The 26,268-nt window shown below is 54.3% G+C and overlaps 1 protein-coding gene across 1 annotated transcript; it reads left to right on the top strand.

Annotated features, from left to right (window-relative positions):
• The first annotated feature begins 4 nt into the window (after positions 1 to 4).
• KIF5A (kinesin family member 5A) lies at positions 5 to 26,268 on the top strand. Its single transcript, XM_062202094.1, has 29 exons — positions 5 to 174; positions 9,593 to 9,680; positions 10,387 to 10,460; positions 10,796 to 10,900; positions 11,125 to 11,173; positions 11,521 to 11,576; positions 11,805 to 11,892; positions 12,060 to 12,184; positions 12,961 to 13,065; positions 13,160 to 13,308; positions 13,395 to 13,543; positions 13,772 to 13,947; positions 14,673 to 14,741; positions 16,061 to 16,267; positions 16,528 to 16,674; positions 17,157 to 17,345; positions 17,675 to 17,792; positions 18,090 to 18,154; positions 18,259 to 18,368; positions 18,716 to 18,817; positions 19,669 to 19,729; positions 19,977 to 20,048; positions 20,219 to 20,323; positions 22,769 to 22,985; positions 23,813 to 23,966; positions 24,272 to 24,354; positions 24,763 to 24,790; positions 25,162 to 25,275; positions 26,185 to 26,268. Exons 1-28 carry the CDS (start codon positions 46 to 48, stop codon positions 25,238 to 25,240), a joined length of 3,099 nt encoding a protein of 1,032 aa, XP_062058078.1. The 5' UTR covers positions 5 to 45; the 3' UTR covers positions 25,241 to 25,275; positions 26,185 to 26,268.

Genomic DNA, 26,268 nt, shown 5'->3' with positions numbered 1-26,268 from the left:
CCTCTGCAGCCCAAGAAGTGCTCCAGCCCCGCGCCGGCGCCCACCATGGCGGAGACCAACAACGAATGTAGCATCAAGGTGCTCTGCCGATTTCGGCCCCTGAACCAGGCCGAGATTCTGCGGGGGGACAAGTTCATCCCCATTTTCCAAGGAGACGACAGCGTCGTCATTGGGGTGAGTGTCGCCATGGCAGGGAATTAGGGGAGGGGGCGGGAGGTGGCATCTTCTCCCCCAAGAGCTTCGCCTCTGCCTGTCACCCTGCGCCCCGTCCCCGCCGCTCATCCTGTCTTCCGCTGCAGCCCCTCCTTTTCTCCCCTGTATCCCGATGACTGGGTGTGGCCTGGCCCTGCCGGCGGCCCGGCTCTGCAGGGTGGGAGTGGGCCACTTCCACCATCAGGAGACCCAAGTCCCCTTTGCTAGTCCCGGCAGAGAGACTTAGAGCCAGTACCGTGTTTTTCCGCTGTTTTCCCTCTCCCCCAGAGAAAGCACATCTTCCCTTTGTTGTTGGCTCAGGTCTCTACCCCAGAGCCCAGGCAGGGAGGGGAAGGCTGGCCTAAGGGCTAAATGGGAGGTGGGCGGCCAGGGCTCTCTGCTGATGTCTGAATGGGAATGGGTTGTAGGACAAGATCCCCTCAGCTCCCGAAGTAGTTACAGCCTGGACTTTGGGGTGGGAGAAAAATGCATTGATGCCACACCCAGTTTTGTGGGGGAACCTCTGAGATCCTAAGAACAGGTCTGCCCCTCCATCTCAGGTGCTGTAAACAGAGGACTTCAGACCCCCTAATCCCTCCCCACACCAGCAAAAATGACCAGGCCCTGAGACCACAATCAGTACGTGCTTATTCATCCTCTCTCTTGTTGATCCAGTGAAAAGTGGCTAGCCGCCTCTTCCTCCAGGTGGCAGCCGCTGTCTTGGGGGAGATCTGGAGAGGGAGAACTGATATTTACCGCGTGCTGATTACTCTATTATTTAACCCTTAAAACAGCACTCGGAAGTGGCATCAACATTTCCATTTCACAGATGAGGACATTGAGGCCCACAGAAGTTGAATGACTTTCTCAAGGTCACGCTGTCAGCGTGTGGATCTGAACCTGGATCTGTGCCTGCAGAGCCCACACATCTTCCTGTATCTCCCACTGCCTCCCCATTTCTGGTCTGCCTCTTCGAAGAGAGTTGCTAGGCCTTGCCCTTTGCCGGGTGGGTGGGGACCCTCAGTCAGTGGACAGTTTGCAGGATCTGGGGTTGATTCTTCTGCAGGGTTTGAGAGAGTCTGGGCCAGCAAAGTGTAGCTGGTTTGAGAAGGGAGGGCAGTGCTCAAGGTCAGGGGCACGTTTGGTGCCTCTTTGATCCCCAGTGCTTGGTGCAAGGCAGCTGGAAGCAGGAGTAAAGGAGCTAAGGAAAGAAGGGGAGGAAGCCGGGGCCTTGGGTGTCAGGGAGAATGGGACTTGGAGTAAACATGCTTTAGGGAGAGACCTGCTTCCTGGGCCCCAGGGGCCCTGGACTGTCACCACCCCGTGCCTTCCTCCACACTGTGAATCCAAGGGGCTGCCTTTGCCCTGTGTGTGTGCACACATGGACGTGTATGAGTGGGGGTTTCTGCTACTTTATCTTAGGGACCTCAGGCCTTGGCTGGTGGAGCAGTCTGGCCAAGCTGCCAGAGCCCGGGTGAGGCCTTGGCAGCTCCTTTATGAAGAGTCTGGGCAGCAGACTATAGCTGTGGGAGCTGGAGTGTGAGGTCCCCTGAGACGAAATGGCCGAAAGATGGGGAGAGGTGGCCAGAGGGAACGAATCCACAAAAGGCCCAACTTGCTTGTTCTGGAAGGTGTTTCCTGTAGATGGGACCCCTGGTATGATAGCATGGGACAGGGGGTGGTGCTGGCAGGAGGAATTGTGGTGCTCATCCGTGCAGTTGGACCAGCCTAACAAGAGAGATCCAATCAGGGTGAAGAGGGAGGAGAGGGGAAGCAAAAGGAGGACCCCCTCCTCCCCCGCCACCAATCCCGACTCTCTCCCAGCACCACTGCTCACGTTTCCCTGTCGGTTTTGCCTGCTGCTCCCATCTTCCCTTGTCCTGGCTCTCCCTGTCAATCTCTCACTCTAAGCCTCCGTGCTTATGGGGGCCATTTTGTCCCAGGCAGCACCCTTGGAGCCTGCTTTCCTAGACTCGCTGTTGGTTCTGCATTCGGGAGAGTGAGGGTCACGGGAGACGTGATTTGAGGAGAGCCTGGAGGGTCCCAGCCAAGGCAGCACGTCTCCTCCCCCTCCCCTGTCCTCCAGCTCTCTTGGGGGCCCCAGGTGTAGGGAATTGGTGGCGGAATCTGCTTTGGGATGGCTGGGAAGGTGCAGGAAGAGCAAAGGTGGGACAGGGAGCTGTCCCTAGAGCCAGCCTCTGTCCCTCCTGCCTCAGCTCTTCCCTCCACCTCTGCAGCACTGCGGCGGGCTCTGGGCTTGGTTCTGCTGGGCAGAGGGTAGGAGAGGAAGCTGGAGAGACAGTTCCAGGTGCCTTATGTCTCCCCCACTCCTCTCTCTGGCTTCTCTCCGGAATCTGGGGGATGGGGCTTAGTCAAAGCTAACGGCCTGAGTCATGGTAGCAGGGTGTCTGGGTCACTGTGTATGTGTCATGTGCATCTTGTTTTGCTCTTTGCACACTCGGAATCCAACGTGACTTTCCCTGGACCTTCGTAAATGTCTCTGTTTTTGTCTTTCCCCGCCTTGACGTCTCTCAGCAGTGTCCCAAGGCCTGCTGTCTGGGCTGCCATGTCCATACCAGATATGGGAGGAGACACGTACATGCACATACACTCCCCATCTTCATTCAGGGGTCTACACGCCACCCCCCACGGGGCTGCCAATGATGAAGAAACCACCATCAAGTTCCTGTTGGGAAAATCTAGGTTGGGACAAGCTGGGTTGGGAGCTGCAGTGGCATTGGATCAGAGTCAGTACGGTTTAGGGTGGTTTGGAATTCCTTTGCTACCTGAAGAGGGGCAGGGAATAGGGCCCCCCTTAGCTTTGGGGGAATCTCATCAGAGAAAACAGAGAGGGGCTGTGATGTTCACTGTGGCCGGTGTCGCTCCATCATTACCATGGCAACCCTCCCCAGGGATGTCACCATGGAAATCGGGCCTGGTGCTTGAAGTTCAGCTTCTACCAAGTGTTTTAGTGAGCCTTGAACAGGTTGGTCACCTTTGGACCCCTGCTTCTAGCCTCCCCCCCATTAGCTGAGTCAGCACGCATGGTGGAAAACTACAGAAAGGCACTGGGATACACAAATGGACCAGGAGACGGCCAGGAAGCTTGGGCTGCAGAACAAAGAATCCTGGGCTGCCGAGTCCTGGAGAGATGCTCCAGAGGCTTCGAGGACAAATGAGCACCGTATCTGCTGGTGGTGGGAGAGAGTGATTGCAGGAGCAGTTCTAAAAAAGGTGGAGGGGCTCAGGGAATACTTCTGCTCGCAGGGTCTTGGAATACCTGGAGGTGGAGAGGGCGAGGGAGGCTCTCCTGAAAGGGTGGGTGGGAGAACTGCATGTTTCTGAGAAAGGGGCTGAGGCTGGACAAAGGGCATGATGAATTTCCCTACTGTCTGGAAGCACTTGGAGAAAGGCCACACCAAAAGAGCTGAGGGAAAAGAATGGGGGGGGGCGCATTTGGGGCAGCAGGGGTGTGGGGGGGAAGCCATGATAAGGATCTGAGCAGGGGGTGCACTTCGCTTCCTCTGTGTGAGTCTGGAATAGATCGCTTGGGTTTGGAACCATGCTGCCCCGTTTCTCAGCTGTGTGATTGCGGGCTAGCTGCCGTCCCCCCGAGCCTCAGATGCCTCGTGTATGAAGTGAGAGTAATAATAGTACTGAGCTTCTGGGATTACAGTGAGCATTAAATGACATGATGCATAAAGCTGCTTTGCATGGTGACAGACACACAATAAGCTCTTAATGAGAATTAGCTGTTATTATTTTATATGCTGTCTCCCCCACGAGTTCTTTCGCTAAAATCGGGAAGTGGTTAATACTTTCCCCTCTCACCGATTGCTTCATCCAGATCTCCAGGCGCCTGGTATCTTCTTGCCGTCTTCCTCATCAGCATCTATGTTTATTCAACAAATATTTGTGAAGAGCGGCCTGTGGGCCAGGGTCTCTGGTGCTGGGGGCGTTTAAGGGGATTCTTGCCTTCTAGAAACCCTGGATTTAGGTGCTATGGAGTGCCCCGGGGAGAGGGACATCAGAGTTGGTTTTCCTAATTATGTGTCTGCTCCCCCAGGGAAGGGAAGGGACCCTCACAATCTGCTGCAGCGGGACTCAGTAATTGTGTGTTATGAGAGATGGAAATAAGGGTGGAGAGTCCCGTGTGAATAGTCTCGAGGCAGGAAAAGTAGAAAACCACAGGTCTAGTTATTCTCCTGAAAAGATCAGGCACGGCTCCACTCATCCTGAGCATGGTCGGTAGAAAGGTGAAAGGACTTGACACCTGGTCAGGAGTAAGGATCTGAAGGTAAAGGAGAAAAGAGCTGATTGGGATGGAAGTGCCCAGGAAGAGAAGGGGAGCGGGCAGCAGGCCTTCCCAGCACCCCTGAGCTGATTCCCCGTGTCCTAGGGCTTTTCCTGCTTAGGAGGTTATTAGATGTACTCCCAGCTCCTGCAGCTGAGAGCCCCACCCTTTTACCCTCTGCATTGTTCCTTCTCCCCAGCTAGGGCTGAGGAAGGAGGCCAGCAGGCAGCCATTGGCTTCAGCATTTGGAGAGCGCCCTCCATTCCAGTGCGTCCGCAGAGCCTTCCGGAGTCTGGTCATTGGGAATGTTTTGAGTGGGTGTGAGTGCGTTGGTGCCCCTGTTCGCAGGAGGGAGAGAGGAGGGACGAGGCTGGCCTCCGAGTTGTACTTGCTCCCCTTTGGCCAGACGCTGGTTTCATGAAGCGTGGATTGAGATCACTGGTGGAAGAGCTGAGAGGCATCGGCCTGACAGACACATTTTGTTTGCTTCTGTCTCTTGGCCGCTGGCTGGAGAAACATTGAGATAGGTTAGAATTCAATAATTAAGGTATGTTTTCTTTAATACCTTTAGAAATTACGTGACTATGACACTACTAGATTTTAATTGTTGACAGAGGTAAGGAAAAGCAATTAGAAGAAACTATAAAAATCATCCCAAGAAAAGCACCCTTAGTAATTCGATGAACAGTATTTATTTCCAGTGTTTATTTCTTCCATATTTATGGACATGGTTTTAGAACCTACCTTTACTAACAAAATATCATGAAATTTCACCATCATTAAATATTTTTGTGTAATTTTTTATTATTTTACAATTTTTAATTTAACTTTTTAAATAAATCTCTCAGGCACCTGTGACAAAATTCAGATAAATAAAAATATATACAATGAAAAGTCAGCTTCCTTCCACCCCTCTTTCCTCACCTCCAGTTCCCTTTTTGGAGGGGAAGCATTACCAGCCAGCTTCTTGTGGATCTTTCCAGAAATATACTGTGCATTTGCAAGTAAATGCAATTATACATGCATATACCATTTCACACAAACGGTAGCATACTATTTGAGGGTTTTCCACAAAGTTTGTGTAAAAATAGAATGAAAAGACAAGTTGACTATGGTGCAAAGCCATTTTTGAAATCCATGCATACGGTTCCCCAATACACATTTTCCTTCAACTTTTTGAAGACCCCCTCATTCATACTGTTTTGCACCTTGCCTTTTCCCCTTTTTTAGGATTTGCTTATTTATTTGAAAGACAGAATGGCAGAGAGAGGGAGCAGACATGAACTATAATTTATATACAGTGTACACATCGTAAGCAGAGCTCCATGGCTTTTTTCTTTTAAAGATTTATTTATTTATTTACTTGAAAGGCAGAGTTACAGAGAGGCAGAAGCAGCGAAAGAGACAGAGAGGTCTTCTATCTTCTGGTTCACTCCCCAAAGGGCTGCAATGGCCAGAGCTGCACTGATCCAAAGCCAGGAGCCAGGAGCTTCCTCCAGGTCTCCCACACAAGTGCAGGCACCCAAGGACTTGGGCCATCTTCCATTGCTTTCCCAGGCCATAGCAGAGAACTGGATTGGAAGTGGAGCAGCTGGGACTCGAACCTGTGCACTGCAGGCAATGGCTGTACCCACTATGCCACGGCGCTGGCCCTGCTCGGTGGCTTTTATAGTGTCTGTAGATACCATGTAACCACCATCCCACTCAAGAGCCAGAACACTTCTGTGCCCCTGAAAGCCCTGCATACTCCCTTCCAGTCACCACTGGGTTACCACAATCCTAGGTAGCAGCTCTTTGGATTTCAGCACCACAGATAAGTTGGGTCCCTTCATGAACTTCGTATAAAGGGAATAGTACAGCATTAAGTCTGTGTCCTTTCCCCATGTTTTTGGGAGATTGTTCTACTTATTGATATTCTGTTATCCCATCGTTTTAAACAGCAGTCAGGAATAACAATACTTGCATACAATATGATTTAATCGATTCCTTGGGGTAACCAGTGCCTTAAATGTTACTTCTTTGTTTTCACTTTCTCATTATTAAAAGCTGTATGATAGTAAACATTCTGGCAGCTGAATCTTTGCCCGTGCGTATGATTCCTGTTGTGTCAATCCTTAGAAGCAGGATTTCGGGGTCAGGAGACCTGCGACATGAGAGATGCATTTCTGAATCGCCCCCTGAAGCCTGGGTGTGCTCTCCTGCCAGGGGAGATGGAGAGTGCTCGTTTCCTTACCCCCTCATCCGCTCTGGGCATTACTATGGAAACTTTATTTTCCAGCGTGATAGGTTTAAATAAAAGAGCTACGGTTTTAGTTCCTTTTCTTGGACATATTGAGCATCTTTATGTTTACCGAACATTTATATTTCTTATTTTGTTGTAATACCTAACACTTGTCCTTTTTTTCTAAGCTTTTGTTTTTTTGTTACTAATGTATAAGAGTTCTCTAGGTAATAAGCATGTTGATGTATTTATTTCAAAAACTTAAACTTTTCTTATTTAAAAATTATGTATTTTCATTTGTAAAAGATTTATCTTATTTATATGAAAGGCAGAATTACAGAGAGAGAGGGAGAGACAGAGAAAGAGATCTACAACCCCTGGTTCACTCCCCAAATGGCCACAGCAGCTGGGGCTGGATCAGGCTAAAGCCAGGAGCCTGGAACTCCATCCAGGTCTCTCACGTGGGTGGCAGGGATCCAACCACTTGGGTCAATTTCTGCTGCTTCCCCAGGCACATTAGCAGGGAGCTAGATTGGAAGTGGAGCTACTGGGGTTTGAACTGGCAGAATATGGGATGCTAACATTGCAGGCGGCAGCTTAACCCATTGTGCCACAGCACCCACTCCTATATTTTCTTTTTAAGGTTTTATTTACTTATTTATTTGAGAAGTAGAATTACAGTGAGAGGGAGAGACAGGGAGAAAGGTCTCTTCCTTCCGTTGGTTCACTCTCCAAATGGCCGCAATGGCCGGAGTTGTGCCAATCCGAAGCCAGGAGCCAGGAGCTTCTTCTGGGTCTCTCATGTGGGTGCAGGGGCCCAAGGACCTGGGCCATCTTCTACTGCCTTCCCAGGCCACGGCAGAGAGCTGGACTAGAAGAGGAGCAGCCCAGACTAGAACTGGCACCCATATGGGATGCTGGCACCACAGGCAGAGGATTAACCTACTACACCACAGCGCCGGCCCCAAGCCCCTGTATTTTCATTTTAGAAAAGTTTTAAATTAAAAAGAGGGATGGGCATTTGCCATAGTGGTGAAGATGTGGGAGACCTGGAGCAAGTTCTCGGTCTTGGTTTCAGCCTGGCCCAGCACTAGCTGATGTGGACACTTAGAGGTGAAACCAGCCGATAGACGATCTCTCTCCATCTCTGTCTGTTGGCCTTTCAAATAAATTAATTAAAGTTTAAAAACAAATAAAAACAAAAAAACTTCTAAAATCCTACTTTTCAAGGATGGTCACTATTAATATCTTGCTATGAAAAGTGTACACATATACAAATATAGTTTATACATTTAAAAACAGAAATCCTGGAGGCTGGCGCTGTGGCGTAGTGGGTGAGGCCTCCATCTGCGGTGCTGGCATCCCATATGGGTGCCGGTTCAAGTTCCAGCTGCTCCACTTCCGATCCAGCTCTCTGCTATGGCCTGGGAAAACAGTGGAAGGTGGCCCAAGTCTTTGGGCCCCTGTACCGGGTGGGAGGACCAGAAGAAGCTCCTGGCTCCTGGCTTCAGATCAGTGCAGCTCCAGCTGTTGCAGCCATCCTGGGGAGTGAACCAGTGGATGGAAGACCTTTCTCTGCCTCTCCTCCTCTCTCTGTGTGACTCTGACTTTCAAATATAATAAATAAATTTAAAAATACCAGAAATCTTAGGTTGGCATTGTGGCATAGTGAGTTAAGCTGCTGCTTGGTATAAATATAAATATATATATATATGTATGTATGTATATATACATATGTATATACATAATATATGTCTATGTATACCTTACTCATTTAAAACGTCTTTTTAAAAAGATTTATTTATTTGAAAGGCAGTTGACACACAGAGAGAGATAGAGCTCTTCTATCAAGAAAGATGGACACAGAGAGAGAGATCTTCTGTCTGCTGCTGGTTCACTCCCCAGATGGCTGAAATGCCTGAAACTGGGCTGAACCAAAGCCAGGATCCTGGAACTCCATCCAGGTCTCCCACATGGGTGGCAGAGGCCCAAGGACTTGGGCCATCACCCGCTGAATCCCAGGTGCATTAGCAGGACGCTGGATTGGAAGCGTGGGGTAGCAGGGACTAGGAGCGGACACTCTGAGACAGAACTCCAGCCACTGAAGCGGTGGCTTAACCTGCCCCACAGCACCTCGAGATCCTTCCCTGGCACGAGGTATGGATCTATGAAAGAAGATTTTTTTTAAAAGATTTATTTATTTGAAAGTTGGAGTTACACAGAGAGAGGAGAGAGAGAGAGAGAGAGAGAGAGAGAGAGAGAGAGAGAGATCTGCTATCCACTGGTTCACTCCCCAATTGGCCGCAACGGCCAGAGCTGTGCTGACTGAAGCCAGGAGCCAGGAGCTTCTTCCAGGTCTCCCACGCGGGTGCAGGGGCCCGAGGACGTGGACCATCTTCTACTGCTTTCCCAGGACATAGCACAGAGCTAGATTGGAAGTGGAGCAGCCGGATCTTGAACCGGCGCCCATATGGGATGCCAGCACTTCAGGCCAGGTCGTTAACCCGCTGCGCCACAGTGCTGGCCCCAGAGATGGTTTTTAATGTTGATGAGTAGTTCTTCACTTTCCACAGCTGGTGGCCCTGATGTCTTTTCTCGTTTGGTTTCTCGGGCAGGGGCTGTGGGGTGGTGGAGCATAAACCATCACAGGGGACTGCGATCCCCTCTGGCCATCTCACTGGGTGACACTTGGCCACACAGACGCACCTCCTGCTGTCCGGACTGAACTTCGCTGCTCTCTCTAGTTCCTGCCACACCCCGGTTTTCTGAGTACCCGAAGGATTGAGGAACAGGATGCCTGACTCGGGCTGTTGGACGGGGCTGTGGGAGTTCTGCTCCATCGCGCTCTGCCTGCTGATGTCTGATGTGCTTTATCTCCGTTCCAGGGGAAGCCCTACGTCTTTGACCGCGTGTTCCCCCCGAACACGACTCAGGAGCAAGTTTATCATGCGTGTGCCATGCAGATTGTCAAAGGTAATGAATCTTCCTTCCTATCTTTCTATCTGTATTTATTCGTGAGAGAGAGCGCTCCTATCTGCTGGTGTCAACTCTCCAAATGCCCACAATGGCCCCTACTGGCCAGGGCTGAAGGCAGGAAGTCAGTCCAGGTCTCCCATGTGTGTGGCAGCAGCTCAGTTACAGGGGCCAGCACTGCTGCTTCTCCCTGATAGAAAGCTGCAATTGGGAGCTGAAGCTGAGAATCAAACCCAGGCGTTCCCATGTGGGATGTGGGTGTTTTAACCTCTAGGCCAAATGCCTACCACTGCATTTTTTTTTAAAAATTGTCTTATTGTTATTTTAAAGATTTATTTATTTGAAAGGCAGAGTAACAGAGAGAGAGAAAGAGAGAGATCTTCTATCCCATAGTTCACTCCTCAAATGCCAGCAACAGCCAGGGCCAGGTCAGGCTGAAGTCAGGAGCTGGGTGCTCCCTCCAGTTCTCCCATGTGGGTGGCAGGAACCCATGTATTTGAGCCATCACCTGCTGCCTCCCAGGCACACCAGCGGGAAGCTGGATTGGAAGCACAGAATAGCTGGGACTTGAACCAGGCACTGTGATATGGGATGTGGGTGCCACAGCGCCCTCCCCTGCAAGTAGTTTTGGGGTGTACTTCCTCAGGCTCCCCATTCCCTACCCTGCTTATGTCCACCTGTACTCTTCCTCCCCCATCTCTCCCAGATGTCCTTGCTGGCTACAATGGCACCATCTTTGCGTATGGACAGACTTCCTCAGGGAAAACCCATACCATGGAGGTGAGGGTTCTGAGTGTGGGGAGTGAGAAACCGGGAGCATTGGTGGAGGTCGAGGAAAGTCAGTGGGGGAAGACCTAGGGGTCCAGAGGGGGCGCTGTCAGGTGGTGGAACCCCTCGGCCCACTGCAGCCCGCCTGCCTCTGCACTGCTCCAGTTTTCTTCTCTTGACCTGGAGAATCAGCAGAGTGAGAGTCCAGAAGGCTGCTCAGTTTGCTCTTGCTGCCACGGAAAGGCGGCCACGGCGGTGGTGACCACGGTCTTCCCACCCACCACGCCCTTTATGTTCACCTGCGGGCCTGTGATTTGCCTCACTCCGGAATGCCCTCCCTCCCCCAGGGAAAGCTGCACGACCCCCAGCTGATGGGAATCATTCCTCGCATTGCCCGAGACATCTTCAACCACATCTACTCCATGGATGAGAACCTTGAGTTCCACATCAAGGTGATGACAGCAGGATGGGGACGGGGAGGCCTCCAGGGACCCACTGGGCTCCCAACTTGCCTCTCACCCCTGGCGACCCCGGTTCTCCTTCTCTGCCAGATGGTCCCTTCTGCCCGCCCTCTCTCTCCCTCCACCATCTGAGCAAGGCCCACTAGTTTGGGATTCCTGTACTAGTTCTAGGGTGGGCTCTCTTCACTTCATTCTCCTTTTCTCTCCCTAACCAGGTTTCTTACTTTGAGATTTACTTGGACAAAATCCGTGACCTTCTGGATGGTGAGTTTTGAAGCCCCAGTTGGGGGGTGGGGAGGCAAGCCCACCTTGCTTTTGGCCTTGGGTACTGCTTGGCAGGAGGTGCAGGGGGCACCCGAGACACGCACACCCCTCCCCCTGAGCACAGTCCTTCGGCCTCACTCACCAAGAATGTCCAAAACCTTAGAGGGACAGAAGCTGTGCTCAGGGGCCCAGGCCCGCCTATAAGCGGCTGGGAGGAGGAGGAGGGACTGAGGCTTCGCGAGGACACACGTGGAAGTCTTCCTCTCTGTGGCATGTGGAGGCAGCCATGGTGGGGGCTGGGTCGGGGCAAGCGGTAGCCTTGCCCATCATGTGCTGTCTTCCTTCAGTGACCAAGACAAACCTGTCTGTGCACGAGGACAAGAACCGGGTGCCATTCGTCAAGGTGAGGGGGCGGGCGCCCACGTGGGGCCAGTGTGTTGGGAGTGTGGGTGAGGGAGGAGGGCAGGCCAGTGGCCCAGAGTTGGAGGGTGGGGATCCCGCAGGGTAAGACGTGCCGAGGGGCCTGCAGAGTCTGGGCGCCTGGAAAAGATGCTGTCTTGAAGTGGTCAGCGTGCAGGCGGTGCAGTCTGCAGGTCGGAGTCTGTGGTCATTGTCCACACGCTCCCCGCAGGGTTGTACTGAGCGCTTTGTGTCCAGCCCAGAGGAGATTTTGGATGTGATTGATGAGGGGAAGTCGAATCGTCACGTGGCTGTCACCAGTGAGTGGGCAGCGAGGGAGTGAGGGAAGAGTGTGTCCTCCAGGGCTGGGTGGTGGCTGTGGCAGGCCCTTTGTCTGTCAGGGGGGGTGGGAGGGGGGTGCAAGGACGCTGGGGCAGATGGGGGCGCATAGGGCGTGCTCGAGGGTGTTTCTCGCTCGCTCCTGCAGACATGAATGAACACAGCTCTCGGAGCCACAGCATCTTCCTCATCAACATCAAGCAGGAGAACATGGAGACGGAGCAGAAGCTCAGTGGGAAGCTGTATCTCGTGGACCTGGCCGGGAGTGAGAAGGTTGGCATCCTGGGGAGGTGGGGAATCTTGTGGGTGGGGGTGGCTTTTTTTTTTTTAATAGAAAAAGACCTAAAATTGAGAGAGTTCACGTGCCATAAAGTTCATCATTTTAAAAAAATATTTATTTGTTTATTTGAAAAGCAGAGTGACAAGAGAGAAGGAGAGGGAGAGGGAGAACCAGATGGCCACAACAGCCAGGGCTGGGTCAGGCTGAAGCCAGGGCCCAGAACTCCATCTGGGTCTCCCACTTGAGTGGTAGGGGCCCAAGCTCTTTCTTCTGCTGCTTTCCCAGGTGTATTAGCAGGGAGCTGGATGGGAAGTGGAGCAACCAGGACTCGAACTAGTGCTTAGGGATGCTGGTGTCTCAGGGCAGTGGCTTAACCTGCTGCACCACAATGCCAGCCCCAAAGTTCACCATTTTAAAGTGTATAATTCAGTGGTTTTTTAGAGTATTCCCAAGGTTGTGCAACTCTCTCCACTGTGTGATTCCAGAACATTCATCACCCATTAACAGTCACTTCCTACTGTCCCCTCCACCCACCCCCTGGTAACCGCTCATCTACTTTCTGTCTGCATGGATTTGCCTCTCCTGGGCATCTCATGTCACAGAGCTGTACAGGATGGAGGGAAAGATGGCCTTGGTGAGAGCATTTAGGGGGGCAGCATCTGGCCAAGCATCTCTTTTGCTCCATCCTCATCCCCTTTCCCTCCCTCCTCCTTGGACTGAGCCCCCGTGAGTGCAAAGAGGTGGCGACAGCCTTTGCATGTCCTGGCAGGTCAGCAAGACTGGAGCAGAGGGGGCCGTGCTGGACGAGGCAAAGAATATCAACAAGTCCCTGTCGGCCCTGGGCAACGTGATCTCCGCGCTGGCCGAGGGCACTGTGAGTGTTCCCCCCCTCATGCCCCCACCTCATTTCGCAGGTTGCACCATCCCCCATGGGCACCACCTCACTCACCGGCCCCTTTCTCCCCCAGAAAAGCTACGTGCCATATCGCGACAGCAAGATGACGCGGATTCTCCAGGACTCCCTGGGAGGAAACTGCAGGACAACGATGTTCATCTGCTGCTCCCCGTCCAGCTACAATGATGCGGAGACCAAGTCCACCCTGATGTTTGGGCAGCGGTCAGTGGCAGGGTCCCTGCAGCTCTCCCCGCCCCAGTGCCGCCCAGGACTAACGCAGGCCTCTTCCTTCCCCTTCTTTCCCCCAGGGCAAAGACCATTAAGAACACTGCCTCTGTGAATCTGGAGTTGACTGCTGAGCAGTGGAAGAAGAAATATGAGAAGGAGAAGGAGAAGACCAAGGCCCAGAAGGAGACGATCGCGAAGCTGGAGGCAGAGCTGAGCCGGTGGCGCAATGGTTAGAGCTTGGTGCCCGGGGCAACCAGACCCCTCTCCTGGAGGGAGGGGAGGTGCAGTAGAGCAGTCAGGTGGGCACAGGCCCAGAACAGGTGCAAAAGCCACATGGAAAAGAGATCGGGGGCCTGGCTTGGAGGTCTTGGCCTGGAGGTGGGAGGGACGAAAGACCTGGGCTCTCAGCTTTCCCTTCTCCCGTCCCTGCCTTGTGCTCGTCCTGCCCCTTTGCCAGGAGAGAACGTGCCCGAGACGGAGCGCCTGGCCGGGGAGGACGCCGCCCTGGGAGCTGAGCTCTGCGAGGAGACCCCTGTGAATGACAACTCCTCCATCGTGGTACGCATCGCGCCTGAGGAGCGGCAGAAGTACGAGGAGGAGATCCGCCGTCTCTACAAGCAGCTGGACGACAAGGTGAGCAGCGGCCGGGCCCTGCAGGACCGAGTGCTCTCCTCCACTGCCCCTTCTGACTTTAGAAGGGGCAGATGCTCGTTCTGAAAAGGGTGGGAAGTGATTAGAAACGGAAAGCAGAAAATGGACGTCATCCATCACCCCGTCCGTTAGAGAGAACGCTGCCAGCACTTTGCTTTCCCCTGCGCACACATCGGGCAGCCGAGATGGACTCTCAGTGTAATTTTGCATCCATTTTTTCATTCAGCATTGAATTAGGAGCAATTTCCTACTGCATTAGCACTACTTCATCAAAAGTGTTTTTAAATAGCTGCCCGGGAGTGCGTTTATCAAGATGCATTTGGCCACTCACTTATTACAGGGCGTGCAGGGTTTTTTCCTCTTATAAATAGCTCTGAAATGACTGTTTTTGCTTCAAGTGCGTAAGACTTTGCTTTTGAGTGATTGGGTTGGAATGCACGATTGGTGTGGGACTTCCGGGCTGAAGGGTATGAATGTTGAAAGGTGTTTGCTGTGGACAGTCAAGGTCATACCAACTTCCAGGAAAAAAGAGATTTGGAGGTGAGTTCAAGAAGATCGCTGTTTCTAGGATGGGCGTCTCTAACGGAAAGCCTCAGCTCTCTGGATTTTTATCAGGGTCCTCCCTCGACTCCTCACCCTTTTATGATAAACAGCAATCAGCAGTTTCCCTTCACTTGTTTCCCCAACCTGCCCCCCACCCCCAACAGGACGATGAGATCAACCAGCAGAGCCAGCTCATAGAGAAGCTCAAGCAGCAGATGCTGGACCAGGAAGAGGTAAGGGGTGTGGGGGAGCAAGACACAAAGGAAAGCAGTTGTGTTCATCTCTGAAAGACATAACAAAGACCTTTCTTTAAAAAAACCTATTTTTGTATTTATTTATTTATTTATTTATTTGAGAGGCAAAGAGAAAGAGCGAGCTTCCAGCTGCTGGTTCACTCCCCAAATGCTTGCAGTGACTAGAGCTGGGCGTGGGGCTGGAGCCAGAAGCAGGACGTTCAATCCAGGACTTCTGTGTGGGTAGCAGGACCCCAGTGACTTGAGCCGTCGCTGCCGCCTGCCACGGTCCTCATTAGCAGGAGGCTGGAGTCAGCGGCCGGAGCTGGGAATCGAACCCCAGTGTGGGACGTAGGTCTCCCTACTTGTAAACACCCTCCCCTGAGAAGGCCTTTATAGAATCAGATGGCAGGGGATCGGTGAGTCGCAGTGTAGCAGATAAAGCCACTGCCTGCAACACCAGCACCTCACAGGAATGCCATTTCAAGTCCTGGCTGCTCCACTTCCTATCTAGCTCCCTGCTAATGGTCTGGGAAAGTAGCAGAAGATGGCCCAAGTGCTTGGGCCCCTGCCATCACCTGGGAAACCAAATGAAGCTCCTACTTCCTGGCTTTGGTCTGGCCTAGCCTTGGCTGTTGCAGCCATTTGGGGACATGAACCAGTGGATGGTTCTCTCTCTGTGTGTCTCTCCCTCTCTCTCTAATTCTGCCTTTCAAATAAAATAAACAAATTAAAAAAAAAAATCAGAGGGCCAGTGCCGTGGCTCATTTGGTTAATCCTCCACCTGCGGCTCCAGCATCCCATATGGGTGCTGGGTTCTAGTCCCGGTTGCTCCTCTTCCAGTCCAGCTCTCTGCTGTGGCCTGGGAAGGCAGTGGAGGATGACCTGGGTGCTTGAGTCCCTGCACCCTCATGGGAGACCGGAAGGAAGCACCTGGCTCCTGGCTTCAGATCGGCACAGCACACCAGCCGTAGCAGCCATTTAGGGGGGTGAATCAACGGAAGGAAGACCTTTCTCTCTGTCTCTCTCTCACTGTCTAACTCTGCCTGTCAAATAACAAATCGGATGGAAGAAGGGGCATTCTGCCTGGGGGCTGGTCACCCCCCAAAACGTAACAGAAGTCTAGGAAGTGCTTTGGGGCTTTTCTGAAAGCTCGGAGTTGGAGTCTGGGTGCTTCTTCACTCTGTTGCTGTGGAGCCTAAAGCCCACTCCCTCCAACTTTTGCTTTGGGTGGGGGGGCTCAGCTTCCCCAGCCTGTGGGGCTGTGGGGACAGTCGCCAGCAGGGCGCTCTCTCACACGCCCTTCCTCTCCCACGCAGCTGCTGGTGTCCACTCGAGGGGACAACGAGAAGGTGCAGCGGGAGCTGAGCCACCTGCAGTCGGAGAACGACGCCGCCAAGGAGGAGGTGAAGGAAGTGCTGCAGGCCCTGGAGGAGCTGGCCGTGAACTACGACCAGAAGTCCCAGGAGGTGGAGGAGAAGAGCCAGCAGAACCAGCTGCTGGTGGACGAGCTGTCTCAGAAGGTGGTAAGTGGCCTGCTCACGGCCCGAGTGCTCCTGGCCTCGGACATCCTCCGTGTTCCCCGTGGGGGCAGGGCAGTAGGGTGTTGGCACCCATCCTGCCCCTGCACTTTGCCCTTCTGCCCCCTGTCTTCCACACCCTTCTGTGGGGCCTGTGTCCTCTCTGTGGCGGCCCTCAGGGTCACGCACGAAGTGATAGGCCTCCGCCTGGGCCAGGGAGGGGAGCGGGAATGGCAATGGCAGTGACCTGAGGGGCTGTTCCCCAGGCCACCATGCTGTCCCTGGAGGCTGAGTTGCAGCGACTCCAGGAAGTCAGTGGGCACCAGCGCAAACGAATTGCCGAGGTGCTGAACGGGCTGATGAAGGACCTGAGTGAGTTCAGCGTCATCGTGGGCAACGGGGAAATCAAGCTGGTGAGTGGGGACACCCAGCAGTCCTGGTCAGGTCCTGGTGGGAGGTACAGGGTGGCCCAATCCAGGCCCTCGGGGATACTGGGGAGGGGGACACAGAGAGCCAGGGGACACACCTTCACACTAGACCCAGAACATAGCAAGAGGTTTGCATAGACTCAGCTGACAGGACACACTGTGGAGGTACCAAGTGCAGAAGCAATGGAGATGTGCGTAGAATTTAGTGGCGGGGGCACGGTGCTGTGGAAGTGAGACACTGTTTTGTCTACCAGAGAAAATCATCGTGCATGATAAGATGGGAGCGGGGAGTGTGGCCCTTGGTTCTTTCAATGCAGGTGGAAGATTTAGTGCAAATTGCCAGGAGAGCTGCTGCAGGGGGCTCACCTGTCCACCTGAGTCCCCAAGTGTGTGAGGAGCTGGGCGGAAGGCAGAAGGGATGCCTGGGACTCCCCTGCAGTGGATCTTCCTCTTCTTCCCATCCCCAGCCAGTGGAGATCAGCGGGGCCATCGAGGAAGAGTTCACGGTGGCCCGGCTCTACATCAGCAAAATCAAATCGGAGGTTAAGTCTGTGGTGAAGCGGTGCCGGCAGCTGGAGAACCTGCAGGTGGAATGTCATCGCAAGATGGAGGTGACTGGGCGCGAGCTGTCGTCCTGCCAGCTCCTCATCTCCCAGGTGAGCGCCTGAGCTGAGAACCCTGGGGAACAGGGCTATTGTGCGGTTGTGGATAAAGCTCCCAGTGCCCACCTGAAGGTCAAGGTCAGCTGAGATCAAGGACAGAGGAGCTGGGGTGCCAGTGGGGAGAACTCAGCCAAAGCAAAGGCTCTGATCCGAGAGGGTCTAGCAGAGTCCCCATAGGAATGGCGCCTAATCTGCAGCGTCCTGGAAGGCATGGGGTGGGGGAGGACTGGGGAGGAGAATGGGAGTTGACAGGTATGCGCCAGCTCGGAGTTGTGTCCCTGGCTCCAGCCATCTTCTTTCTCTCCCCACCCCTCTCCTCCCAGCATGAGGCCAAGATCCGCTCGCTTACAGAATACATGCAGAGTGTGGAGCTGAAGAAGCGGCACCTGGAGGAGTCCTACGACTCCCTGAGTGACGAGCTGGCCAAGCTGCAGGCCCAGGGTGAGGCCTTCCTCAACCTCTGTCCCACCCATCCTGGCATCTGAGATCCCCCATGGAAAGTCCCAGACATCCCCAAAATACCCACCTGACAGTCAGTCCCCCAAAGCGTTAGCCTGAAACCACGGGTGCGGACTCATCCTAAGAGCCCAGCCAGGCCTTTGCATGTGACCCATGCACACGAACCATAAACCCTGGGCCTGCCCAGAACAGCCCATCCCCTGCCCGGCCTGAGCTTTGTTCACCACCTGTGGGTCTTTCTGGAGGAGGTGGGTTTGGTACGAGCTGTCTTTCCCATAGAAACTGTGCATGAGGTGGCCCTGAAGGACAAGGAGCCGGACACCCAGGACGCGGATGAAGTGAAGGTGAGCGCGGGGCTGGGGCTGGGGCCGGGGGCGGCACAGGAGCAGAGACCTCATGGGGGTGCCTTGGGAGTCCGGCTTTGAGCCTGGAGTGGGGTTATTTGCAGAAGGCTCTGGAGGTGCAGATGGAGAGTCACCGGGAGGCCCATCACCGGCAGCTGGCCCGGCTCCGGGACGAGATCAACGAGAAGCAAAAGACCATTGATGAACTCAAAGAGTAAGGTTCCTGTGGGCGGCCCCAGTCTCCCCCAGGTCCTCCCGTCCTGCGGGGTGCACTCAGCTGCCCTTCCGGATCTGGTTCTTCCACTCCCATGTGTTGTTCCATCCACGGTGACACAGCTTTGCAGCCCAGCTGTATCAGGAGATACAGAAGTATGGACTGCTCCCTCCCCTTGAGGCCTGACTGATTGGCGAGCTCAGGGCTGTTTGCTGTCACAGAAGCAGTGGCCTGAATTGATGCATCTATTCCAAGTGGCTTCCCTCCTGCAAGGAGGAGGGTGCTTGAGGAGCTTTCTTCCCTTTCCTGCGCGTGAACCTCTGCTTTTCTCCCCGCGGCCCTCACAGCCTGAATCAGAAGCTGCAGCTGGAGCTGGAGAAGCTGCAGGCCGACTATGAGAAGCTGAAGAGCGAAGAGCACGAGAAGAGCACCAAGCTGCAGGAGCTGACGTGAGTGACGCTCACTGCGCCCAGCGGGCCCGCAGAGGCGGGACGCCTGGGCACCTGGCACACGCGGCCACCCACAGGTCAGGGAGGGGCAAGGAGACTCAGAAGCGACCAGAGTGGTAGCCAGAAGAGGCCTGTGGGTTCTGTTAACTGTGAAAAGCTGGTGTCAGAGCGGTCTGGTATGACCCCATAAAAATCTGCACGTGGGTGCAGGGCCCCAAGGACTTGCGTCATCTTCCACTTCTTTCCCAGGCACATTAGCAGGGAGATGGATCGGAAGTGGAGCAACTGGGACTTGAACCAGTGCTCATATGGGATGCTGGTGTCACAGGCGGCTGCTTAACCTACTACACCATGACACTAGCCCCATTTCTCTCTTTCTTTTTTTTTTTTAAAGAGGGATGTTCTTTTTCTCATTATTGTTTTTTATTTACTTGAGAAGCAGAAAGTGAGAGTGAGAGTTTGCTTCCATATGCTGATTTACTCCCCAGCTGCTGCTGGGCTGGCCAAAGCTGGAAGCCAGGAGCTCAGTCCGGGTCTCCCATGTGGGTGGCTTGGGACCCAGTAGCCTGAGCCATCACTGCTGCTTCCCAGGGTCTGCCTTAGCGGGAAGCCAGAACCAGGAGCTGGATTTGGGAATCGAACCCAGGCTCACTGTGGGACGCGAGTGTCCTCACCACCAGGCTAAATACCCACTCCCTTAGCGCTCTTTTAAAATCTTTTTCTAGTTTTTGTACAGTATCCCTGAGTACCTTGTGTAACACAATGACCAGGGATGAAAGGGGTGGAGGCAGTGAGTGGAGGGAGTCGTGAGGCTTTCTGTGTCCTGCTCTCTCCTCGTCTCTCTGCCGCAGATTTCTGTACGAGCGACACGAGCAGTCCAAGCAGGACCTCAAGGGTCTGGAGGAGACAGTTGTGAGTGGCTTCCTTCTGTGCCAAGCAGACGGGGCGTGGAAGGGCGGGGCTTCATGACATCCCCTCTATTTCTCCCTAACCCCCTCTCCCCATCCACTCTATGGCGTAATCAGGACACCCCCCATGCCCCGCCCCTGGAAAGGATGAGTGATTCCCTTGACTGTGTAGAGCCGAGGTTCCCGTAAGTCTGGAGGGAGAGGGTGGGTGTGGCACCTGGCCAGCCTTGGTGTTTCATCATCCCTTCCAGGCCCGTGAACTCCAGACCCTCCACAACCTTCGCAAGCTGTTCGTTCAAGACGTCACGACTCGAGTCAAGAAAGTGAGTGCCATCCTCGGCCGCGTGTGCACACGCACACACACGCACGCACACGCACGCACACACACACACCCCACTCCACGTATCTGCAGCCCCCGCTCTCCCTGGTGGGGCTGGCTCCATCCGCTCTCTGGGGGACCTGCTTGGCCACATCTTTGTCTGTCTCTGATCAGAGTGCAGAAATGGAGCCCGAGGACAGTGGGGGGATTCACTCCCAAAAGCAGAAGATTTCCTTTCTTGAGAACAACCTGGAACAGCTTACAAAGGTTCACAAACAGGTAAGAGTCCGGAGGTGGGGCCAAGACAGCCTTTGAGGCCAGATAGCTAGGACACCCAGGTCTTTGGAGATCCTGGGTCCAGAAACACCTGGTTGCTTGTTTTCCTGTTCTCTTTTACTTGCCCTACTGATGCGGATGCTGTCTTTGGGCCTTGGCCTTGGCCTTTGTTGCCTGCCTGCTTTCCCTTCTCTGAGACCCTGACCCACCCCTGCTCCAAGTGGAGTTCCTCAGGCCTGCCTTGGAGGGAGAGGTTGAGGTTGGCAGAGGTCAGAAAGGCTTGGGGGGTGGGGGGTGGCTTTGTCACCGCACCAGAGGGAAGGCAGGGAGAAAGGGGAAGGGTGAGAACTCCAGCTGCCTAGGCCTGCGCTGGCCTGCAAGGACGTTAAACAGTGTCCTAGAGATGGCCGGGCAGTGCCTGGCTGGGGCAGGTGAGAGCCTCTGCGTGTTTGGTCGCTGCCTCTCTGCACCCTCCTTGTTGCTGCGGCTCTCAGGTGCATGACTGGCGCTCACAGCTGTGGGGTGGGGAGGCAGAGGGCAGTCCAAAGGAGTGAGGACAGGAAGTGTTTGGTGCGTACAGAGCAGGTGCACCCTCGCTGTTGCCACGCAGCTGGGCCTTGAAGGCAGGCACAACAGCCTGGCGAGTGGCTCTTCTAATGAATTCATAAAAGAAGCTCGAGCACACACTTCAGTCCCGCCCTTGCAAATCCACCTGAAGTTCCATCAGACTCATATTCTCACTAGCCGGGAACTTCAACTTCTCTTCCTCCCAGTGCAATGTCTAGCCTATGTGGTATGGACCTTTTTTTTATATATATAAAAGATTTATTTTATTTATGTGAAAGAGTTACAGAGAGAGGTAGAGACAGAGAGAGAGAGACAGAGACAGAGAGAGAGAGACAGAGAGAGAGAGAGAGAGGTCTTCCATCTGCTGGTTCACTCCCCAAATGGCCACAATGGCTGGAGCTGAGCCAATCTGAAGCCAGAAGCCAAGAGCTTCTTCCTGGTCTCCCATGTAGGTGCAGGGGCCTAAGGACTTGGGCCATCCTCCACTGCTTTCCCAGATACATTAGCAGGGAGCTGGATCAGAAGTGGGGCAGCTGGGACTCAAACCGGCACCCAAATGGGATGCTGGTGCTGTAGGCCGGAGCTTCAACCCACTGTACCACAGCATCAGCCCCCAACAGTAAATATTTAATACATTTAAAATTTTTTTGTGTCTATTTAGAGAGAGGCAGAGGCAGTCAGAGAGAACTCCCATCTGCTGGTTCACTCCCCAAATGCCTTGCAGTGGCTGAGGCTGGGCCAAACCAAAGTCAGTAGCCAGAAATTCAATCTGGGTCTGGCACAGGCTGAGGGATCCAGTTACTCCAGCGCCCCTGCCTTCCAGAGCCGGCATTAGCAGGAAGCTGGAGTCAAGAGTCAGAAGCCAGGGCTGGGTGTGGAACCCTGGCGCTCCCATGTCGGGTGAGGGCATCTTAACTGCTAGACTAAACACCACTGCTACTTTTTCAAAAAATGAAAATATCCCAAACCTGTGTCCCAGAGATGACCTGCAGGCTTTATTTATTTTGATTTGTGCCTGCAGAAGTCTACAGCTTTGACTTATAAAACACTGCAACAACATTTTTATGGAAATGTTGAAAAAATAACCAGGAAATGGTTTGTAATCAGTTCTGCCATTCTGTTCTCCCCACTGTGTGTTCACCGTCCCTCTCTGTGCAAATGCCGATTGTCAGACAAGAGGTGCACAGAAAGGCTCCCAACTCCACCCCTTTACGGCTCTGCTGGCTTCCCCTGTGTCTGCCAGGGCCCAGTGCCTCCTGCAGTCTTGGTGCTCCCAGTCCTTGTGGGGAGCCCTGTGAAAAAGAGCAAGAAATCTTTGCTCGCTGCAAAGGTAGCAGCTGCTCCCTCGCTCTGGCTTAATTCAGATGGGGGTGAGACAGCCCAGGACGTCCTGGAATGAGAAGGTAGTGAGCAGAAATGTGAGAACGACCGTGGAGGGTGGGGTGGGGGGGCGGGGGGGGCGGGGGGTGGGGTGGGGTCTGAATTGCGGCTTCTGCTCCTGCTCGGCACCCGACCGGCACCCATTCTCAGTGCCATCACCACCTCAACGCTGCGACGCCCTGCACTGCCCCACGTGTGCCCACAGCCATCCCTGGCGGCGGGGGGTCGTCGGCTGGTCCCCATGGTTGCCCTGCAGTGGTTGATCCGGCACATGCTGTGCCATTTGGTGGAGGGAAATGTCCAGCCCAGACATCAGCGACAGTGGGGAGGGCAGGTTTTGCTGCCTAGAGAACAGAACTTTGTAACGCGTGACTGCCCTTTGCTCAGAGAGAGGCGGGCAGGACAGCACGCTACGCCAAGGGACCTGGTGTCCCTCTTCTTTGGCTTCGAGATCTTTTTTCTCTCTCCCCATCCCTCACCCCGCGCTCTTCCCTTCGGCAGCTGGTACGTGACAATGCAGATCTGCGTTGTGAGCTTCCTAAATTGGAAAAACGACTTAGGGCTACGGCTGAGAGAGTTAAGGCCCTGGAGGGTGCACTGAAGGAGGCCAAGGAGGGCGCCATGAAAGACAAGCGGCGCTACCAGCAGGAGGTGGACCGCATCAAGGAGGCTGTGCGCTACAAGAGCTCCGGCAAGCGGGGCCACTCAGCACAGATCGGTGAGTGGCGGCCCTAACACCCGGAGCAGACTCTGCAGCCCCCAAGCGCCGAACCGCTACATGACTGCCTCTTCCCTGTCCCACGCCTGAAAAGTAAAAAAGGAATGATTATCTTTTTAAAAATTTTATTTTATTAATTTGAAAGGCGGGGGGAAGGGCAGAGAAAGAGAGAGATGTTCCATCCGCTGGTTCACTCCCCAAATGTCTGCAACAGCCAAGGCTGGCCCAAGCCGAAGCCAGGAGCCAGGAACTCATGCTGGGTCTTCCCTGTGGGTGGCAGGGGCCCAAACACTTGAGCCATCACCTGCTGCCTCCCAGGGTGCACACCAGCAGGAAGCTGGGTGAGAAATGGAGCTGGGACTTGAACTCAGGGACTCTGATGTGGCGTCTTACCTGTGCTGCCAAATGCCTGGCCCTGTGATACTTATCTTACATGGAACTGGTGTGACCCTAGCTAAATGACCCCCGTGACCCCAGGGAGCACATGGTGACCATAGCTTCCTCAAGGTCATTTCTTCTTTTGGAAAGAAGCTTACCTGCATTATCATTACTATTATTTTCATTTTATTTGAAAGAGAGATAGTGATCTTCCATGTACTGGTTCGCCCCTCACATGGGAACGCGGCCCAGGTCTCCGACATGGTGGTAGGGGCTCAAGCACTTGAGCCATCATCTGCTGGCTGCCAAGTGCGCATGAGCAGGAAGCTGGGCTGGAAGTTGAGGAGCTGGGACGGGGACCAGCCTCGCTGGTATGGGATGTGGGTGTCCCCAGCGCCGTCTGAAACTCTGCACCAAACACCTGTCCCTCAAGGTTGTTTCTTTCACAGCCAAACCTGTCCGGCCAGGCCACTACCCAGCATCTTCCCCCACCAACCCCTGTGGCACCCGGAGCCCGGAGTGCATCAGCTACACCAACAGCCTGTTCCAGAACTACCAGAACTTGTACCTGCAGGCCGCACCCAGCTCCACCTCAGACATGTAGTGAGTGACCGTGGCGTGGGCTCCCTACCCAAGGCATAGGATTGGGTCCATTGTCAGTGGAGGCATTTTTTTTTTTTTAAGATTTATTTTTTGAATAGCAGAGTTACAGAGAGAGAGAGAGAGAGAGAGCTTCCATCCACTGGTTCGCTCCCCAGCCGTGGTCCTGCTGGCTGGGCTGTGGTCTTGGGGCGGGGGAGGGGGTTGGTGGTGGTGGCAGTGGTGGTGGTGGGTGGCTCTATTGCCGAGGGTCCTCAGGATAGTGGGGTGTGTGCCCGAGCCCACCTCCCTCTCCTCTGCTCCGTCAGCTTCGCCAACTCCTGTAGCAGCAGTGCGGCCGCATCTTCCGGTGGCTCCTTGGCTCCCTACCAGAAGGCCAACATGGACAATGGTGAGTGGGAAAGACGAATCGCACGGCCGTGGGCATCCCCGGGGTGAGCCGAGAGGCGGCAGAAAGTGAGTGACCGCAGCCTACGAGTGACTCTGACAGACTCCTCCTGTGGGCCAGGGCTCCAGATAGATCGAGAAAAACTGTGGCCCCTGTTCCCACAGCTCCAACACTGCCCACCTCTGCAAGTCTCTCACGCGTGGACTCCTCCCACCTCTGAGCCCGTCCTCCACCCTGACCTCCCGCCCCCTACCCCGCTCAGGGAGGGGCCTGGGAGGTCTGATCTCAGGCGCGGGGCAGCTGAGGCTGGAGCTGTGGCTTAGCTTCTCCAGGGCGCTGAGGTGGGCGTGTCCGGGGAGGTGGTTTCTAACGGCTAGTGTCCTTTGTCATCTTCTACCCCCGTGCTCTCAGGAAATGCCACAGATATCAACGACAACAGGTATGCTACTCCCCATACCCTTGGGTCCTCTGGGCGCCTTGAGAAGAAATGATCCATTTTTCCTCTGCCCTACTTAGAGCTTCTCAGGGGCTCCGACAGCAGCAGATCAGAGCCCCTCTTGCTATCTCTGGGCTGTCATCGCCGTCCCCTCTTCCAGGCCCATCCATGATTTCTCCCCATCCCGGTTATGGGGCCCGAGGGTGGAGGGAGGAAATGCCACAGGCATCTGCTGACCTGGCCCTGTCTCCTCGCTGGTGACCTTGGGCAGGTCAGCGTCATCCCTGCATTCCCGGGTAACCCGGAGAGTCCTGTGTCCGAGCTCAGGGACGGTGACAGGGGTCCTCTCCTCACCCCGGTCTCTCTCCCTCCAGAAGTGACCTGCCATGCGGCTACGAGGCCGAGGAGCCCGCCAAGCTTTTCCCTCTCCACCAAGAGACGGCAGCCAGCTAATCTCCCACAGGACGGCTCCGCACCTGCACTGTCAGGTAGCTTCCAGCTCTTCCCCGGACCACTGCAGGCTGCCTCCTTTCCTGCCCACGCCTCTTTAGTCCTCCTGCTTCTGTTTTTTTCTCCACCATTTCAAAACTTAGACTGTGTACTCAGTGCTCACCTCTTGGTTCCCCCTCTCCGGGGCTGCATCTGTACAGAAACTCAGGACCCACCTCCCCACTCTTCCCAACTCTCCCTTCAGCTGCCGGAGTAACCACAGCACTCCTGCCCTCCTGCCGCTAGGGGGCGCCGCCACACATCAAAAGGAGCAAACCCGGGCACTGTGGCTCTAAAGCCACAGGCAGGTCACAGACTTAGATACCGGAGGCCTTGAGAGATGATCTCAGCTCTCCTACCTCCACCCTAACATGGCTTCAGATGGATAGATATTTTCCAAACCAAGGCATCTCCAGTCAAGGTGATGTTCGCCTTCCTCCTGCCCTACCTGTGTATGCACCCATACTGAGGAAGCACCTGCCAGGTCGAGCTTTGGTGTTACCCTGGGTGCAGGTCATCCCTCTGCTCCCTGGAGGCGGAAAGGGTTCTCTCACCAGCTCCCAGCACTTCCCTCCTTTCCTACCTCCAGCCACACGGGTACCTTCCTGGATCTCGTGGGTCATCACGCCTCGTTGGTGACTGGGCCCTGGGATCCTGTTTTATTGTCCACTTTTGGAGAACAGAGCCATTCTCTTCTGGCCTGCACCTCCCTCCCTGGCCCTCTGCAGGGGCGCCCAGGACAATGGGCCATACACGCACCAGCAGAAAGGTGTGAGAAGCAGAGAAATCGGGTGGGGAGGAGGGGCTGAGCGAAGGAGCAGGACTATGAACCTGTGTGTGCGCCCGTCCCCAGGCAGTGTCTGGGCTGCCAGCTGGCTCCTCACACGCTCTTTCTCTTTCTTTCCCAGTTTCTAAGAGGGACCGAGGCCTCTTCTCTCAGCATGCTGCAAACCTGTGGTCTCCAATACTAGCCGCCCCCGCCCCTGTCGTCC

This window comes from Lepus europaeus, chromosome 10, assembly GCF_033115175.1.
Source record: "Lepus europaeus isolate LE1 chromosome 10, mLepTim1.pri, whole genome shotgun sequence".
Lineage (NCBI taxonomy): Eukaryota > Metazoa > Chordata > Mammalia > Lagomorpha > Leporidae > Lepus > Lepus europaeus.
The sequence above is the reverse complement of the archived record's forward strand: the minus strand, read 5'-3'. Positions and strand labels throughout refer to the sequence as shown.